The following is an 18,000-nucleotide window of genomic DNA, read 5'->3' on the forward strand; positions in this document are numbered from 1 at the left end:
CGTTTACTATCGGAACTACTCAAGGTACACTTATGGCGTAGGAGATTCAGAGTTTTCATCTCGCCTTTCACAAAAAAAGCGCCTTTTGTTGGTCGGGATTTTTCCTGGCAATACCCTGCTCACTGAGGGATGTGAGCTAAGGCATAGGGCAAATAATAATAATAATAATAATAATAATAATAATAATAATAATAATAATAATAATAATAATAATAATAATAATAATAATGAGTTTGCTGATAATGATGACGACGAAATAAATGACGATTTAAATTATTTCGGTGATACGCCCTCCCGGATCGAGGTGGTGCTTGCCGTGAAGCGGAGAATGCGTGCTGCTTAACGGGAAAACACTTCTTTTTGTCTAACACCCACGCAGCAGTGGCAGCGCTAGTTTTCACCAGTTTCGCTGGACATTCACTTTCACAAGGCCGTGGTGTGTCAATGTTTAGAGAGCGAAGCTGTCTAGCAAATCGTTCCTCGTGAGTCGATCCAGAAAACTATCATCATAAACGGGTACGTGCCACAGGAATCGGGTAAGTCCCACTACTCTCCACAGGCCCACTAAAAAATAAGGCAACAGTTAGCCCAACAGATGGCTACGAAGAAACGGGCATGTGCCCCAGAAATTGGGTAAAGAGCGCATATACTCACCACTGGTCCACTAAAAAAGGAGGAGGCAACAGTTAGCCCAAAGAAACGGGTATGTGCCACAGAAATAGGGTAAATCCCACTGCACACAACTTCCACTAAAAATGAGGAAGGAAGCAGTTAGCCCAACAAATGGCCGGCTGCGAAGCGATGGCGGCGAACCGAAGACCCCGATTACGTGCAACGAGAGTAGCAAGTTACAGAAATACGGAACGCAAATACGATAAGGCAGTACGGTCCTCCTTCAGCCCACTCCAAGGTGGTGAAGCGCGGCATTGTGAAAGTCAGGGTGTCCTGTTTTCACAGTTGTGAGAAAAGTATTGCATGTCAGGTGGACCGCCTTGAGAAGGCTGGTTATCCACAGCATATCCTTGCTTCTGTTGCTGGTGAGCTTCTCAAAGAGACCAACCGCTCTCACCGTAATGAACGCCGCGACAAGGGTGAGAAGACAGCTAAGGTGGCAGTGGTCCCTTACTTACCCAAGTTTCGCACCACCTGAAGAAGATAGGGCAGGGCGCTGGCGTGGAAGTTGTCTTCTCCGCGCCCCAGAAGCTGGAGCAACTGTGCAAACTAATGTCCCTCGCTAACAAAAGAAAAGACGGCTGCCAGATAAAGCAAAGGGACTCGTTTGTACCGTGTGCCGACAACGTGGTTTGGTTGGTTGGTAAAACTTTATTGATGGTCCTGCAGGGCTTTCGCCGACCGGGCTTTAGGTCTCCCACGTGGGGACGTCGAGGCTTTGCCTCACCGCCGCCTCGCGGGCCTGCTGGACAGACCAAAGTTGGTCGCCGAGGCTGGGGCTGCGCAAGGCAGCGGCCCACCGCGGCGGAAGGGTTCCGGAGTTAGCACCTAGCGGGTTTTTGTGTATACTGGTATTTAGCGCAAACACTAGACAGCAGACAAGGTAGAGGACGACGACGCAGCGAAGCGCATGCGCTGCGTCCTCTACTTTGTCTGCTGCCTAGTGTTTGCGCTAAATACCATTATGACTGACTTGTTCCAACTCGTCCAACAAGCAACGTTGTGGTGTATACGTCATCCCAGTGTCACGCGGGAAGAAGTACGTCGGACAAACGTCAAGATGCCTCAATATGCGCGTACGCCTACGTGAACACCGGTGGAATGTGCAGCGCGGCAACTTCAGACATTTGAGCGCGCATTGTAAGGGGTGTGGGTGCCTGCCTGCCTACAATCAAACTCAGGTAATCTACAAAAACAAAAATGTGCTCAGTAGAGAAATTGTAGAGGCGGCCCACATTGCACGTTTGGGGGAAGAATGCATTAGCATGCCTTCCATTGACTTGCACAAAAAAGAAGTCGATTATCTTTCGCATTCGCATGCTCTCGCAAGATAAGGTTGTCTGTACTTTATTTTTTATTTTTATTTCGTCATCGCAAGTTGCGCAATTTTTCTCTACATATACGTGTCTTTTCTGAATAAAAAATCAGTTGAAAGTCAGCGCTCGTGCTCTCTTTTGGTGCATTCGTGTTTGCTCTGTTGAAATTTCCTCCTTTCCCGCTCGTTGTGCTTAACCCGCTCCCAGTTCCAGCGACAGTACGCCCCCCGAAGGACAGGTTCCTCGTTAACAGTGCGTAGGCTGACAGGCAACAATGAGGCGTGACGACCCCACAGTAATTTTTGAAAAAGCCTTCGTGGTGTTTGGGTGCCTTCACCGGCAAAAGCACGAGCGGGAAAGGAGGAACGCTACCGTACGACCTTACCGTATTTTTACGGGGAGAAAAAGGCGTCGAAGGTTATATTTACAAGGTATATACAGAGGACAGAGCCATGCATACAAGATGGAGCCAAGTCCACGCGGAATTAGGGAACGTCGTCCTCTTTCATGTCATCTCCCTCTTCATCTTCGATAGCGCTTCGTAGCATCACCACCGGCGGCGAAGGCACCGACCCGGTGCTTGATTGTCCGAGTGATACCGCTTGAGTCGAGTGACATGAACAATTTCAGGGGGTCGCGCTGTGGTAGTGTCTAGAGGTTGGACTTCGTACGTGACGTCGGCGACTTGAAGCGAGACACGGTACGGACCAGAGTACGGAGAAGTCAGCTTATCCCACAGGCCAACTCGCCGTGACGGCGTCCAAAGAAGGACCATGTCACCAGGATTGAAGTGGATATCGCGGTGGCGCGCGTCGTAGAAGCTTCGTTGTTTCTCCTGCAAAGTGCTAAGACGAAGGCGGGCAACTTCGCGTGCCTGTGCAGCTCTAGCGATGGCATCACGACCGTACTCTGATGTCGTATCAAGAACGGGAGGAAGGAGCGTGTCGAAAGGCAGCGTGGGTTCTCGTCCGTAGAGGAGAAAAAATGGAGAGAAACTTGTGGAATCATGCCGAGACGTGTTGTAGGCAAACGTTACGAACGCCAGAGCTTTCGTCCCAGTCACGATGATCTGGAGAAACATGGATGGCGAGCATGTCTGTTATAGTTCTGTTCAGCCGCTCAGTTAGGCGGTTGGTCTGAGGGTGATACGCAGTGGGAAACTTGTGTTTTGTAGCGCAGGAGTGCAAGATGTCTTGGACTACCTTGTATAGAAAGTATCGACCCCGGTCTGTAATGAGCTGTCGAGGAGCGCCGTGACGACGGATGACGTCTTCGAGGAGAAAGTCAGCGACGTCGGTTGCGCAACTGGTAGGGATAGCTCGTGTGATCGCATACCGAGTATTGTAATCTGCGGCAACAGCTATCCACTTGTTTCCACTGATGGATAGAGGAAAGGGGCCTAGGAGGTCAAGATCAACCCTGTAAAATGGTTCGGTTGGTATCTCGATGGGTTGAACGCGCCCTGCTGGAAGGGTGGCTGGTGTCTTGCGGTGCTGACAAGGCTTGCACGAAGCGACGTAATGGCGAATGGAGCGGTAAATACCGGGCCAAAAGAAGCAACGTCGAACACGGTCATAGGTCCTTGAGACGCCCAGGTGACCAGCGGTTATGTCATGCAACTGTGCGAGTACAGTCTGACGCATATGTGTGGGTATAACCAGCAGCAAGTCAGGTCCATCAGGATGCATGTTGTGACTATATAAGACGCCATCTTGGAGCACAAACATACGAAGAGATGGAGGAGTTGTGGGGCCACTCAGCCGGTTAATGATATCTCTTAAGTGAGGATCACGTCGTTGCTCGTCTCCGATGTTGGCGAACGCTGAAAGTGCCAACACGAATGTAGACTCGCCGCTCTCAGGAGGATCTGGTGGGTCTACTGGATGACGCGACAAGCAATCTGCGTCCTCATGTTGGCGGCCCGTCTTATAGACAAATGTGAATGAATATTCTTGCAGCCGTAAGGCCCACCGACCCAGCCATCCGGTAGGATCATTTAACGATGAGAGCCAGCATAAGGCGTGGTGGTCGGTGACAACGGTGAACGACCGTCCATACAAATATGGGCGAAATTTGCCCACCGCCTAAACGAGCGCGAGGCATTCGCGTTCGGTGATCGAATAATTGCGCTCTGCGGGTGACAAAAGATGGCTAGCGTATGCAATGGCACGGTCGCTACCATGCTGTTGTTGAGCCAGAACAGCACCAATGCCATGGCCGCTGGCGTCGGTACGCACTTCTGAGTGGACATATCAAAGTGACCGAAAATCGGTGGCGACGTGAGGCGCATGGCCAGTTCTGTGAAGGCACTGGCCTGTCGAGGACCCCAGGCAAAAGCCACATCCTTCTTGAGTAGGTCCGTGAGAGGGCGCGCAATGTCAGTGAAATTGCGCACAAATCTTCGAAAGTAGGAACAGAGGCCTACAAAGCTACGAACGTCGTTCGCACAGGTGGGCACAGGGAAATCCTTGACTGCGCGAACTTTTTCTGAATCGGGACGAACCCCAGAAGAATCGACAAGGTGCCCGAGGACAGTAAGTTGCCGGCGGCCGAAGTGGCATTTCGACGAGTTGAGCTGAAGACAGAAAGAATTGTCGAGAGACGCTCGAGATGTGTCTGAAAAGTCGGCGAAAAAACAATGACGTCATCGAGGTAACATAAGCAGATTGACCACTTAAAACCGTGAAGGAGAGCGTCCATCATTCGTTCAAAGGTAGCTGGGGCATTGCATAACACGAGCGGCATCACTTTAAAGTGATAAAGGCCATCAGGTGTAAGAAATGCGGTCTTTTCACGATCAATGTCGTCAACGGCAATCTGCCAATACCCGGAACGAAGTTCAGTCGAAGAGGAATACTTCGCACCACTGAGACAGTCAAGGGCATCATCTATCCGCGGTAAGGGGTACATGTCTTTTTTTTTTGTTACCGTGTTGAGATTTCGGTAATCGACACAGAAGCGCCAACTGTTGTCCTTTTTCCTGACGAGCACGACAGGGGAAGCCCGGGGGCTTGAAGAAGGTTCAATGATGTCCCGGGCAAGCATCTTGTCGACTTCTTTCTGTATGACTTGGCGCTCAGTATAGGAAACACGATAGGGTCGTCGGTGTATCGGGTTAGGATCGCCGGTGTTGATTCGATGCTTCGCAACGGTTGTCTGGCCCAGTGGCCGGTCATTGAGGTCAAAGATGTCCTGGTACGACGCGAGAAGGGCACGAAGGGCGTTCGCATGTTCGACCGGGAGGTCGGAGGCGATCATTTTCGTCATGCTTTCTGATGAAGTGGGGTCCAAATCAGGACTGGTCGGCGATTGTGTATCCCCTGTTAAGGCGGAAATGTGGTAGTCGCAGGCCGGGGCAAGGGCTGCAAGGGAGGTACCGCGGGGCAGCACCTGAGAGCACAGTCCGAAATGGACGATAGGGAGACATGCGGCATTGGCGTGAATACTGATGACGGTCTGCGGGAACGTGACATTTTGCGAACAGAGGACGGTAGCGTTGGGTGACACGACGTAATCTCCGTCGGCCACGGGTGGATCGGGAGAGAAGTAAATGTACGTAACGGCCAGAGATTGGACGCGAACGAAATCGGCAGAGCACAGCTTGCTCAGCGCAGGATCAGAAGGCTCAACGGCATGTGGTAAGGAGAGCTGGACGACACCCGTGGCACAGTCAATAAGAGCTGAATGGGACGACAGAAAATCAAGTCCTAAGATAAGTTCATGCGGGCACTGCTCCAATACGTAGAACAAAACAGAAGTATGGCGCCCAGCAACAGTGACGCGTGCAGTACACATCCCAGTGACAACTGGAGTTGCACCATGCATCGGCTACGCGGACTACAGCGATCGGAGCAGGAGTGAGCACCTTCTTTAGGCGAGCACGGAGGTTCGAGTTCATAATCGATGCGTGAGCGCCAGTGTCGATGAGTGCTATAAAAGGTGCTCCGTCGACATCTACTTTGAGCAGGTTGTTGTGCCCAGATAGTGTAAGCAGAGGAATTTCGGGTCGGGTCGTCAAGGCAGGCTCACCTCCAGGAGCTGCGCCCGTTAGTTTTCCGAGGAGCGGCGGGAGTAGGAGGGTGAAGGTGAGCGACGACGCGGAGGAGAGCGGGACAGGCGACTGGACGGCGAAGGGGAGCGGTGTGGTCTGGAGGGCGATGAGGGTGTAGCGGCGTCGTATTCAAGGTGCGCAGGCAGGCGGGAACTACCAGGCGAACGTCGGGTGTTGGAATAGCTCGGCCAAGGCTGGGAGCTCCAGGAACTGCGACAGTGGCGGGAAATATGGCCGACGCGTCCGCAGCAGAAGCAGATGGGCCTGTCATCGGAGGTTCACCCTTCCGCCGAGTTCCGGTAACGAGGACGGGCGCACGAGTTTCGGGGCAGATCAGGTGGGCCGGGTGGACGGTAGTCGGGTCTGTTCACTGGGCAGAGCGTCTGGATTCCTGCGTTAGCGAGCTCCTGGCGTACAACGGTCTGGATGAGGGAAATCGTGCACCGTCGGGGGCACGAGCTTGCGCAGGAACCGGCGATGCAGCTTCAATTTCGCGGCGGGCGTACAATATTCTCAGCTGCAGCAGGAGCAGGTGGTTGATGGATGTCCTCGCAAGTAGACGTCGCAGCCGTGTTGGGAAGACGTGAAAAGTGCGGCGTAATCCGACGACTTTTCGCTTCTTCAAAGCGTCAGCATTCATTAATGACGTCGTCCGCTGTCGACGAGTTTCGGAAAACCAGGAGAGTGAACGCATCATCCGCGATTCCTTTGAGGATATGCGCGACCTTTTCAGCCTCGGCCATCCTGTCGTCAACCTTGCGGCAGAGCGCGAGTACATCTTGAATGTACGTGACGTAGGACTCTGTGCAGGTCTGAAGTCGGCACGCGAGTTCTTTCTGTGCAGCGCAACGGCGCCCAATAGGCTTGCCGAACAGATCAATGAGTTTTTGCTTGCACACGTCCCAACTCGTGATCTCTTGCTCGTGGTTGCAGAACCAGACTTTTGCCGTGCCCTCAAGGTAAAATAGAATATTGGCCAGCATGAGCGTCGGGTCCCAGTTGTACAGTGCACTCACCCGTTCGTAGAGCTGAAGCCAATCCTCGACGTCAGTGTCGTCCGTGCCAGAAAATGTGCCTGGGTGACGCGGTTGTGTCAGGATGACGGTGCGGTTAGTTGCGGCTGGTTGCCGTGCTGTTGGTTGCGGCGTGGTTGGTCGAGGCACGGTCGTTGAGGTTTCCGATTCATCCTCATTCTCGTCGGGAGCAGGCATCGCAGAGGCAGCCAAGGAGCGTCCGCTGCGTAGAAGCGTCGTGAATGTTGAAGCCGGTAGAACCCGCACTCTCCACCAAAATGTTACGGGGAGAAAAAGGCGTCGAAGGTTATATTTACAAGGTATATACAGAGGACAAGAGCCACGCATACAAGGTGGAGCCAAGTCCGCGCGGAATCAGGCCTCGTCATCTTCGGTAGCGCTTCGTAACAGTATTTCCGTAACTTGCTAAAAGACTCTAATACTAGGGAACGGGAATGACACCGGTGCTGCGAGACGACCCCGAAGCGATGGAAGGCCTACGCCAACGACGGCGTGCCCGTAGATCTGTATGAGAAGTGCGAATGCTTGGTTTCAGCGTGAGTTTCTGTCTCTGGAGCTTGGACAACCGTGCCGTGCCTGTGACTGTATGTGGTTTAAGTGGAGCCTCTCTGCGCTGAGGATCAACTTAGAAACAACCTAGCATCACCTAGCTAAACCCTAGCATCAACATAGAATCAACCTAGAACATGCATCACCTAACTAAGGCCTAGAACAACCTAGAAGCAACCAGAATCGTTCAGTTTCGCTGGTTCAAGCCAAGCTTCGCGAAGTTTTTCTTTCTTTTTTATCATTTCATAGCGCTGATGCTTTGGGATAGATGGCCTTAGAGTTGCCAGCGTGTTTGTAACCGCGTGATTGATGTTATGAACTAGGCAGCCATTCTTGCATATGTAGACCAGAGATGTAGCCACATTTGGCTGCCCGTCAGCTGCAACGAACGACATCGAACGAATAGCGTCCGGCCTCTCCTTATTGCGTGCACGACGCGCTTGCCATCAGCTGCTCTATGAGCCAAACACTGTTGGCAGTGACGATATGTTTGCTCATAACGTACACGAGCGAGAGTAAATGAGCACGTTATCAGTTACAAAGGAAAGGGAATATTGACAACCACCTGTTTCGTATAGCACATCGGTACTGGGACATTCATGCGGGCTTCTCAAAAAGAAAGCTTCTTAGATGACGATAAATTCGTCCTGGTCTAGGGATCGAACCCGGGACGCTTTCCGCTCTACCGATATAAAGTTAACTAGGGTGGCAACGTGAGGGCGAATTAATCAACTCGAAACCACCGGTTCCTTGACCAAGCTTTCTTTTCTGGGTATGGATTTCCTACGCGCTACAAAACAGGTTTCGTAACCCTTGCGCCATTGTAGTTATTAAATGGGTTACGTATAAAGAATATTTTTTGTTGTCGGGTGCGAATGCGCCGTTCCCACGTTCGGGGCGCTCTCTGGTGGCGTGCCTCGTCCTCCGGAGGGACAGGCGAGGGACTCGATCATCGTGCTCACTTGGGCGGCCGCTGTGTGGGAGTGGTCGGCTCGCAGCGACCCCCATGGCCGGTCGAAAGGGCAACCGCGCACCGTACCGCACCCGACCTCTGACCCGAGGCGGCGAGCCGTGACCTTGGATTCCGACAAGTCGTGACCTCACCTCTCCCATCCACTCTCTGCGGCGAGCCAAAAAGAAGAGGGGAGAGCTCCTCGGCGAGACAGATAATAATTATTGATCCAGAAAGAAGAAAATTGGCGGCGAAGGTAAATCACGTGGGCCCCAAGAATGCCGCTCGAGTGGAGTTCACTGTACGAAAGGCTACGCGTATAATCACACATCAGGAACTCCGTCGACGCGCTTAGAGCATCCAATCGAGCAAGGTGGGCACCTTCGGCTATGTCGACACCTCAACTTATGCACTCAAAAAACGTCTCTATATTTCAGTTATGCAGCAAGGTGGCTGTCGTACATAAAACGGTCTCTGCTGTTCGCTATAACAGGTCGGCTCATCGCATCGTTTACTTATTTTCTTTTGTGTGTGTCTGCGCAGCGATTAAGTCTTCTCTGTTTCGTTTTTGTTTTTCGTAAAACGTTCACTAGCCCGGCATCCATCGGAACATAAGTCGGCACGGTTACCCGGCGCGCCGTGTTTCACAGTTCGAGGAGTCACTATAAGGTACACCGGCGAGGAAAGAAAAACTGACAACTATTTCCACGATGCCGCCGCCGTCGCTAATGGAGCAAAACAAGTGAGCGCGCTTTGTGGTCTGCCCGCGGAGGGGGAAGGATGCCGACGATGACGTCACTGGCGGCGAAACTAATTCGGTTGCCGCCATGGAGAGGCTTTCTGACCACGAAAGGGCTTTTCTTTTCTCGAGGTGAAAGCCTCGTATGAGTCGGAGACCGCGAGATTTTGCGAGACCCATAGGCGGAGAGTTTTCATTTTACCGGAGTGGGCGGGGGCCCGACTTGCTTTTCCACATTTCTCTCTCACTCTCCCTATATATATATATATATATATATATATATATATATATATATATATATATATATATATATATATATATATATATATATCTGTATATATATATATATATAGAGAGAGAGAGAGAGAGAGGAGTCCAACTTCCAAATTAAAGAATTTAATGTAACTTTAGTATCTTAGGTGCCCACGATATTATAATAAAGATATATGTAAGTGGAAGACCCTAGATTTATTTTTCAGTTTACACAAAGACATCGATCCACCTCGTAACTCTTGGCTCGAAGCGGAAAAGGTAGCGTAGGCGACCTTTTTCGTTGACTCGTTGACTGCGTCGCGTAAAATCGATTCACGCAATGCGTGGGGTTAGGCTTTACTTTGTTAAAACATGCGCCACACAGGAGAGAGTAGACTAACGCTATCACGGGAAGCTTTAATTATATGCCAGTGAGTTCAATTCAAGATGGCCGAAAGTAGTTCTGAGATGGTAGCAAATACCATTTGCTACCACTACACCTTGTGCGAAGCTACGGTTATGAATCTGGACGAGTAATGGAGTTGCTCATTTGGGGCCGAACCTTTAGTAAAACCCTTTACTGATAAATCAAAACTGCGTAGAATCTTTTCTCGGCACTCTTATACGCGGGCATGTCGAAGGGTACCAATATGTAGGCAACCAAGAAATTACCCGTTTTTTTATTGGCGAGTAAGTTTGCGCGAAAGCGTTCACTGACTGACTGTGTCGGGATTGCTTTGTATTCTCAGTATCATTTTTGTGTTCTCAAACCCATTCACTACGGGGTTCAAGACAATTAGAGCGCAGCTCTTAGGCGTCCGTTCCTGCGTTGAGCGGCATCGCCGTTGGCGTCGGCGGCGTAACCGATAGCGCGAACGAGGACGGAAGAGAGCGAACGCGGAGTCTGTCGATATCACGGGATACTGGCCTCTGACCTCGCTTTCTTCCTCTGTCGCTCGTGCGCATGCAGGGCTGGCACGTGCACTGCGGCTGGCTTCGCTTGTCGTAACGGGGGCTGTGGGCATTTCACTTGGTTCGCGACAGCTTCAATGCACAGTAGCACTCGAGCGCTGGCAGTTTCTGTGGCAATATGTAACGAATGTTACATTGCTACAATTGCGGATAGTCAAAACTTCAAACACAGCCGGCGTTGCCCGAACACGAGGCTGCGCTCAGCGAATGAGACAGTATCGTAATCGCCGTTTAAATTTGTCATAGCTTAAGTCGTCGCTTCAGTTGTTCATCAGCACAACATATTCTGCACGTAAAAATCCGTTTGAGGGGCATTTTTCCATTGAATGTTTGACTTGTCACTGGCCCATGTGCCGAACTTTAAATGGCTGAAATGAAAAAGAAGCGGGCATAAACAGCCCCCTGTAAAATAGCTGCCAGACAGGATGACCCGGGGACCTAAGCCAAGCTCTTAAAAAATACCCTGGGCCGGCGCCAGGGGGGGCTCTGCCCCCCCCATGAGGCAGTCCGGGGGGGGGGGGGGCCAAGCCCCCTCAGCCCCCCCGTACTCTCCGCCTATGGAGACCTGACGATGCTTCGTGAGACCTGCTGATGCAGTGCGAGATTTGGCGGTAACGCGTTACGATGTTGCCGGTAACGCGTAACTTTTTTCGGTAACTCAGTAACGTACACGTTGCCTTTTCGAAACTGTACTGAGCAACGTACTTACGCTAACATTTTACAGCGAAAGCTGTTATGAGATCATTTCACCGGCCGTTTTTGGCGCCGTAGTTGTCCGCCGCCGCCGCCGGTGTCCGTAACCAGTATCGCTCGAAATAAAAAAAACGAAGAAAAAAATTCCAGGACGGAACGAGGTTCGAACCTGGGCCCTCTGCGTGGGAGCCCAGTATTCAACCTCTGAGCCATGCCGGTGCTTGAAACTGCTTTGCAAAAAAGACGCCAGGCCTGCGCTGAAACGCAAAAAGGTCCTATACAGGCTTCATGTCGGGAAGGAACCACATTAGTATATGCAATATAGCTTGGTAGAAGAGTAAAATAAGCACCAAGCGTCGCACAACGCGAATTCTGTAACCAGGCGTCACACAATGCGAATTGCGCAACGAGTAGCTTGTTGAATGCTTCCAACCCTTTACAAAGGTATCTGCCATAATTCTTCGTCGTCATCAGGCACAGCATCAACAAAGTGCGCATAATGCCTTACATGCGTTAAGCAGGTACAGTACTCACGGATTGAAACAGGACAATTTAGGGCTAAGTTATGCACATACTTTCGTCTACCCCGTCTTCAGTTCCGGTAATGCTGACCTAATTTCGACTCGAAAGCGTAGATTAGAGCAAACATTATTTTTAGAGACAAGATTCATCGCGACATGACGTGTTTATCTCGAGAAATTGCAAATGCGAGTCCTTATGCTAAAAAATTTGATGTCTCATTTGAATCCGTGAGTACTGTACCACGGCTCTCCGTAGAATGACGAAAAATGGCACAGTGCCTGCTGCCCTACTTCTCAAAAATTACAATGATTTATAGCGTAGTGGGTTCCTCGCAAGTGCACTTGTATTGGTTGCCAAGGAAGCCCATAAGCGCATGATCCATTTCCTCGGGGTCTCAGTAAAATTACAATGATTTATAGCGTAGTGGGTTCCTCGCAAGTGCACTTGTATTGGTTGCCAAGGAAGCCCATAAGCGCATGATCCATTTCCTCGGGGTCTCAGTAAAGTTCTTCGCCCCCCCCCCCCCCCGTCTCTATCCCACGTCAACGTATGTTATACAGCATGACGGGAGAGGGAAATAGCGACCGGGCGTCACCCAATGCAAATTACATAACTGGTGGGCCGTTTAAAGATTCCAACCCATTACAAAGGGCTGAGCCATAATTCTTCATCGTCATCAGTCGTGGCGTCAACAAAGTACACATAATGCCTCACAGACGTGTAGCTGGTGCCTCGCTTCTCCGCAGAATGACAAATAATGGCTTAGTAGGTGCTTCCCAACTTCACAAAAATTGCGATTTATGGCGTAGTGGGTACCTGTCTAGTGTACTTGTATTGTAGCCCCAAGAGAGCTTAACGGGCTCTATACGCCGCTCTTCCAGCTTTCGCTGTGACTGTGCTGCGGTTTCAGCGCAGGCCTGGCGTCTTTTTTCGGTAACGTGAGGTGTCACGTTACAAGTTACTTTTTTAACAGCGGAACTGTTTGCGCCGAGCATTGGTGTAGCGGTACATATTAACCTTCTGCACTGAGAGTGAAGAATAAGGCTAACACATACCCGTCCTGGGACCCTCCTCACTGCCAGCCCTCAGGCGGGCTGACTGCGTGTCCTCGTGCTTCAACACACTTGCAAACATTAAAACTAGGCAGACCGGTGAAAAGTGACAAGGTGGAACGCGGCGGGCACACAAATCAATAAATGACACACACGCATACATACGCGCGCGCGCAACGCACGTATAGTGTAGTGCAAGTAGTCAACTGTTTGCGTGTCGTCGAACTGAACTTCACGTGTTGTTGTTTCATGGGTCCAAGTAAAAAAAAAAGGGAAACAGCTATGTTGACATCTACCTTTACTTATAACGAAAAACTGCAAAAAGCCCTGCCAGTAGAGTAGCAAGGTTGTGTGCCACCTTTAACAAATAAGACGGAAGCAATCGTTATATATATATATATATATATATATATATATATATATATATATATATATATATATATATATATATATATATATATATATGTGACGTATCAAGCCATGGTAGGAGAAGCCGAGGATGAAGAAGTGCGCGTGAAGAGAATAGAAGTATGGCGTATGAGCCACAGCACGTCTCTCATTCATAGCGTCACACACACACACACACATATATATATATATATATATATATATATATATATATATATATATATATATATATATATATATATATATATATATATATATATATATATATATATTGCCGCGCGTCTTATGTTTCATGAGTTGAAGCTACACCCACCAAGACTGTCAGCAACGCGCAGCGCAAAGCGCGCCACATTGTTCGTGAAGCTTCCCGACCATTGTAGATCGTTTTGTTAAGATTGCGCGCCGCACGCGAATGTTCCAGCTTTGTCGAGAGATAACGCCGCCACCAGCGATATCGCTGGAAAGTTCGATAGCGCCTGTATAAAAGCCGACACGCTTGACCGCTAGTCAGTTGATCGACGGTCGACGCTCTCTTCGCCGCTGTCAGTGTATTGCTTTTCAATTTCCCGGCCACAAGTTCGGCCAAATAAACAGTTTCATCTCTGACGTGCTGTCTGCTGCCTTCGTCAACGTCACGACCACGTGACATCTGGTGGAGGTGCTGCTTCATGATCCGGACGCCACCGCGGAGCGCTGACCCAAGCCCAAGCCGCGACGAGGACGACGGCAAGGAAATCCCGGATCGTCGAACAAGCCGCAGGCAGAAGGGACTGCAGCCAGAGCACGGGCTCCTTCCCGAAAAACCCAGGCAGCCGCAGATCTCAACATCGACCACAGCGACGATGACCGACCACGTGCAGCCTGCGCCAATCTTTCTCCGCCAGCCCAAGGAGCCGCCAACCTTCCGCGGATCGTCGTTCGAAGACCCGGAAAGCTGGCTCGAAGCCTACGACCGAGTCGCCCTTTTCAATGGCTGGACCAGTGACGACAAGCTACAGCATGTCTACTTCGCCTTGGAGGACGCAGCTAGAACATGGTTCGAGAACCAAGAGCGAACCCTGACAACATGGGACGTTTTTCGCACCAGGTTCCTGGCAACATTCACCAGCGTCGTTCGCAAGGAGAGGGCCGAGGCTCTGCTCGAAACCCGCGTGCAGCTGCCAAACGAAAACGTGGCACTCTTCACAGAAGAAATGACGAGACTGTTCCGCCACGCAGACCCTGAGATGCCCGAGGAGAAGAAAGTTCGCTTCCTCATGCGAGGAATCAAGCAGAAGCTGTTCGCGGGACTGATCAGAAACCCACCCAAGACCATCCAAGAATTCCTCGCGGAGGCAACAACAATCGAGAAGACGCTCGAGATGCGCACCCGGCAGTACGATCGCCGCGCATTTAAAGACATCGCAGCTGTTCACGCCCTCGGCTCCGACGACTTGCGCGAGACCATCCGAGCAATCGTGCAAGAGGAGTTGCGGAAAATTCTACCTTCACCGCAACCTCAAGTAGATTCCATCGCCGACGTCGTGCGCCAGGAAATCCAGCAGTCTCTGGGCACCCCCGAGTCAACGCAGCCGCAGCTGCAAGCAGTGAAATATGCTGCTGCAGCCCGACGCAACGCCCCCCCTCCTCGACCAAGTCAAAACGCCGTGCCGCCCCAGCAGTTCCGCCGCCAGGCACCACCGCCGCCGCCACCGACGTCATACCGCCCGCCAGCCGGCCAACGATACACGCCGAGGAAGACCGACGTTTGGCGCGCCCCCGACCACCGCCCACTCTGCTACCATTGCGGAGAAGCTGGCCACACCTACCGCCGCTGCCACTACCGACAGATGGGACTGCGTGGGTTCGCCATCGACGCGCCGCGTCCACAGCAGGGTGAACGACCACGTGACATCGCCGACTATCTGGCAGGAGCGCAGTGGACCCCCCGAGGACCTTCCCGATCGCCGTCGCCAGGCCGCTACGCCTCTCCCCAACGCCGCCAGTACACTGGCCCATTCCGGGGCCGGTCGCCTAGCCCGTATCCGGAAAACTAAGGGCAGCAACCGATGGAGGTGCGGTTGCTGTACGACGAAACATCGAAGATCCTCCGCCGCCGACGACGACGCCACGACGAACCCTTGAAGACACGACGCGAACCAGACAGAGCCCTGCCGATGAAACATCGCCGACCGAAGCAGACCTGACGACGCAACGGGGAAGCAGAGGAACACACCGACGTAGCCGTGACCCCACGCCACGACCTAACTGCAACGCGAGACGACGAACTAGCGACCTCGACGTCCTTATCGACGGCCACAGCGTCACAGCTCTCGTCGACACCGGAGCCGACTATTCTGTCATCAGTGGACCGTTCGCCGCGAAGCTGAAGAAAGTTAGGACAGCCTGGGAAGGCCCCGAAATCCGGACAGCTGGAGGTCATCTAGTAACACCGGAGGGAATCTGCACAGCGAGACTCACCATTAACAACCGGATTTATCCTGCGAACTTCGTAGTCCTGCAGCGTTGCTCGAGAGAGGTCATTCTTGGTATGGACTTCTTAAGCCTTCATGGTGCAGTCATCGATCTGAGATCCAAGTCGATAACACTATCCACAGAAAAAGCACTACCACCGTACACGCCGCCAGGGAAACACGCCTTGAATGTGCTGGAAGACCAGGTCACCATTCCCCCTCACTCCAGCGTCATCATTTCCGTCGGCACTCAGAAATCAGCAGACCTGGAAGGCGTCGTCGAGGGCGATCAGCACATGCTTCTTAACCGTCAGATTTGCGTCGCAAGAGGCATAGCCGAGCTGCGCGATGGCAAAGGAAAGGTAGTGCTGACAAACTTCAGCCACGAATATAGGCACCTAAACATTGGTACGACGGTCGCCTACATCGACGAATTCGTGGACGCCAGCAATGCTTTCGCCTTCTTCGATGCTACCGAACCTGCTTCGAAGGATCGAGATCCCCAAACAAATTTCGACGTCAACCCGAGCCTCCCGAAGCACAAGGAAGACCAGCTTCAAGCCCTGCTCCTGCAATTCAAGGACTGCTTTTCGTCATCGTCAAGAATTCGACAGACCCCAGTCGCGAAACATCGCATCATAACAGAAGAAGGTGCCCGACCAATCCGTCAGAGCCCGTACCGAGTTTCGACGCGAGAACGCGAGGCAGTTAAGAAACAGGTCGACGAAATTCTACGCGACGACATCATCCCGCCGTCGAAGAGTCCGTGGGCATCCCCCGTGGTGCTAGTGAAGAAGAAGGATGGAACTCTACGTTTTTGCGTCGATTATCGTCGCCTGAACAAAGTGACGAAGAAGGACGTGTATCCCCTTCCCCGGATAGACGACGCCCTGGATCGATTACACAACGCAAAGTACTTTTCGTCGATGGACCTGAAGACCGGTTACTGGCAAATCGAAGTCGACGAGAGAGACCGAGAAAAGACTGTGTTACGATATGGGTTCGGGGAGCAGGTTTACTGCGTGGCGTCAGAGACGCTCGTGAGGGCCGCAAGGAAGAGGACGCCACTGGCACGGCACACAAACATATATTCGAAGGCAAAAATACACGAACGACATAAATACAAAGCACAGCAAGACAATAAACACGCGAAGCGTCTTTAGAAAAAGTTCAAGGAAAAAAAGTTCAAAAAAAGGCCAAATAAACAGTTTCATCTCTGACGTGCTGTCTGCTGCCTTCGTCAACGTCACGACCACGTGACAATATATATATATATATATATATATATATATATATACATATATACATATATATATATATACACACATATATATATATATATACATATATATATATATATATATATATATATATATATATATATATATATATATATATATATATATATATATATATATATATATATATAGTCTACGACCATCGAACCGTAAGCGCGAACCTGGTTCATGGCACGCGCCAGCGTGCAGCCGCAGTAAGCGAGAGTTGAGGACGGCGTCCAGGCCTCCTCAGCACCTACTAACCTGCCGCCGCTGCAACCACCGTTCGAGGACGGCGCCTGGGCCTCCTCGACGGCTCCGCACCACTTCACCGACGCCGTGATCCCTGTTCACGACAAGGGACGCCGTCCACGCGTCCTTGGCCATGGATACAGCCGCCGTGAGCACCGAGACCGCCGCGCACTCCGCGAACACCGCCCATGGCTCTTCGGGCGCCTCAACCGACAATAGTGCGGAACTTTGGCGTGTCCTGGAGGAACTATCTCGTCAGCTCTACAGCATGTCGTTCTTGAACTCCGGGTTCTCGCCTGCCGCTTCACCATCGTCGGCTGTTTGGGCAGTGCCAGTATTTCGCGGCTTCCAGGACGACGTTTTCCTGTGGATCGAGACCACCAACTCGCTCGGCGACCACCACGCCTGGATGGACTAGCAGAAATGGCTAGTATAGCCATCGACCACCTTCGCGATGCCGCCAAGGCATGGCATGTCTACGAAGGCATCAGGCAACAAACTTGGCCTGAATGGTGTGCTAAGTTGAGAAATCTCTTCCGCCCGCTTTTTCATGACGGCGACCCCCTCCCTGCCGACCGAGTCACTACCACACATGGGAGTCGCGAGGTACACCACCTCGATGGTGCAACTCGGGCATTCCCCAACTTGCCCTCCCTCTATGACCTAGATCGTGAAAGGCGCCGTCCTGACGGTGCAGTTGTGCCCTGCACTAACGAGCCCTCTCTCAGATACTGAGTTCCTGAGGGGCAACACCGCGATGATGAAACTGTGTCCTGCAGCTCCTTCACGTCAAGCTTCGCGGAACA

General features: G+C 51.5%; 1 protein-coding gene across 1 annotated transcript in view; it reads right to left on the minus strand.

Annotated features, from left to right (window-relative positions):
* Positions 1 to 17,329, minus strand: part of LOC119397713 (cuticle protein 6) — an 80,359-nt gene extending 63,030 nt beyond the window's left edge. Inside the window, exon 1 of the mRNA XM_049416673.1 lies at positions 17,207 to 17,329. Coding sequence (XP_049272630.1) covers positions 17,207 to 17,329 — 123 coding nt within the window. The remainder of the gene's footprint in view (positions 1 to 17,206) is intronic.
* Between the last annotated feature and the right edge of the window lie 671 nt (positions 17,330 to 18,000).

Source organism: Rhipicephalus sanguineus, chromosome 6 (genome assembly GCF_013339695.2).
Source record: "Rhipicephalus sanguineus isolate Rsan-2018 chromosome 6, BIME_Rsan_1.4, whole genome shotgun sequence".
NCBI lineage: Eukaryota > Metazoa > Arthropoda > Arachnida > Ixodida > Ixodidae > Rhipicephalus > Rhipicephalus sanguineus.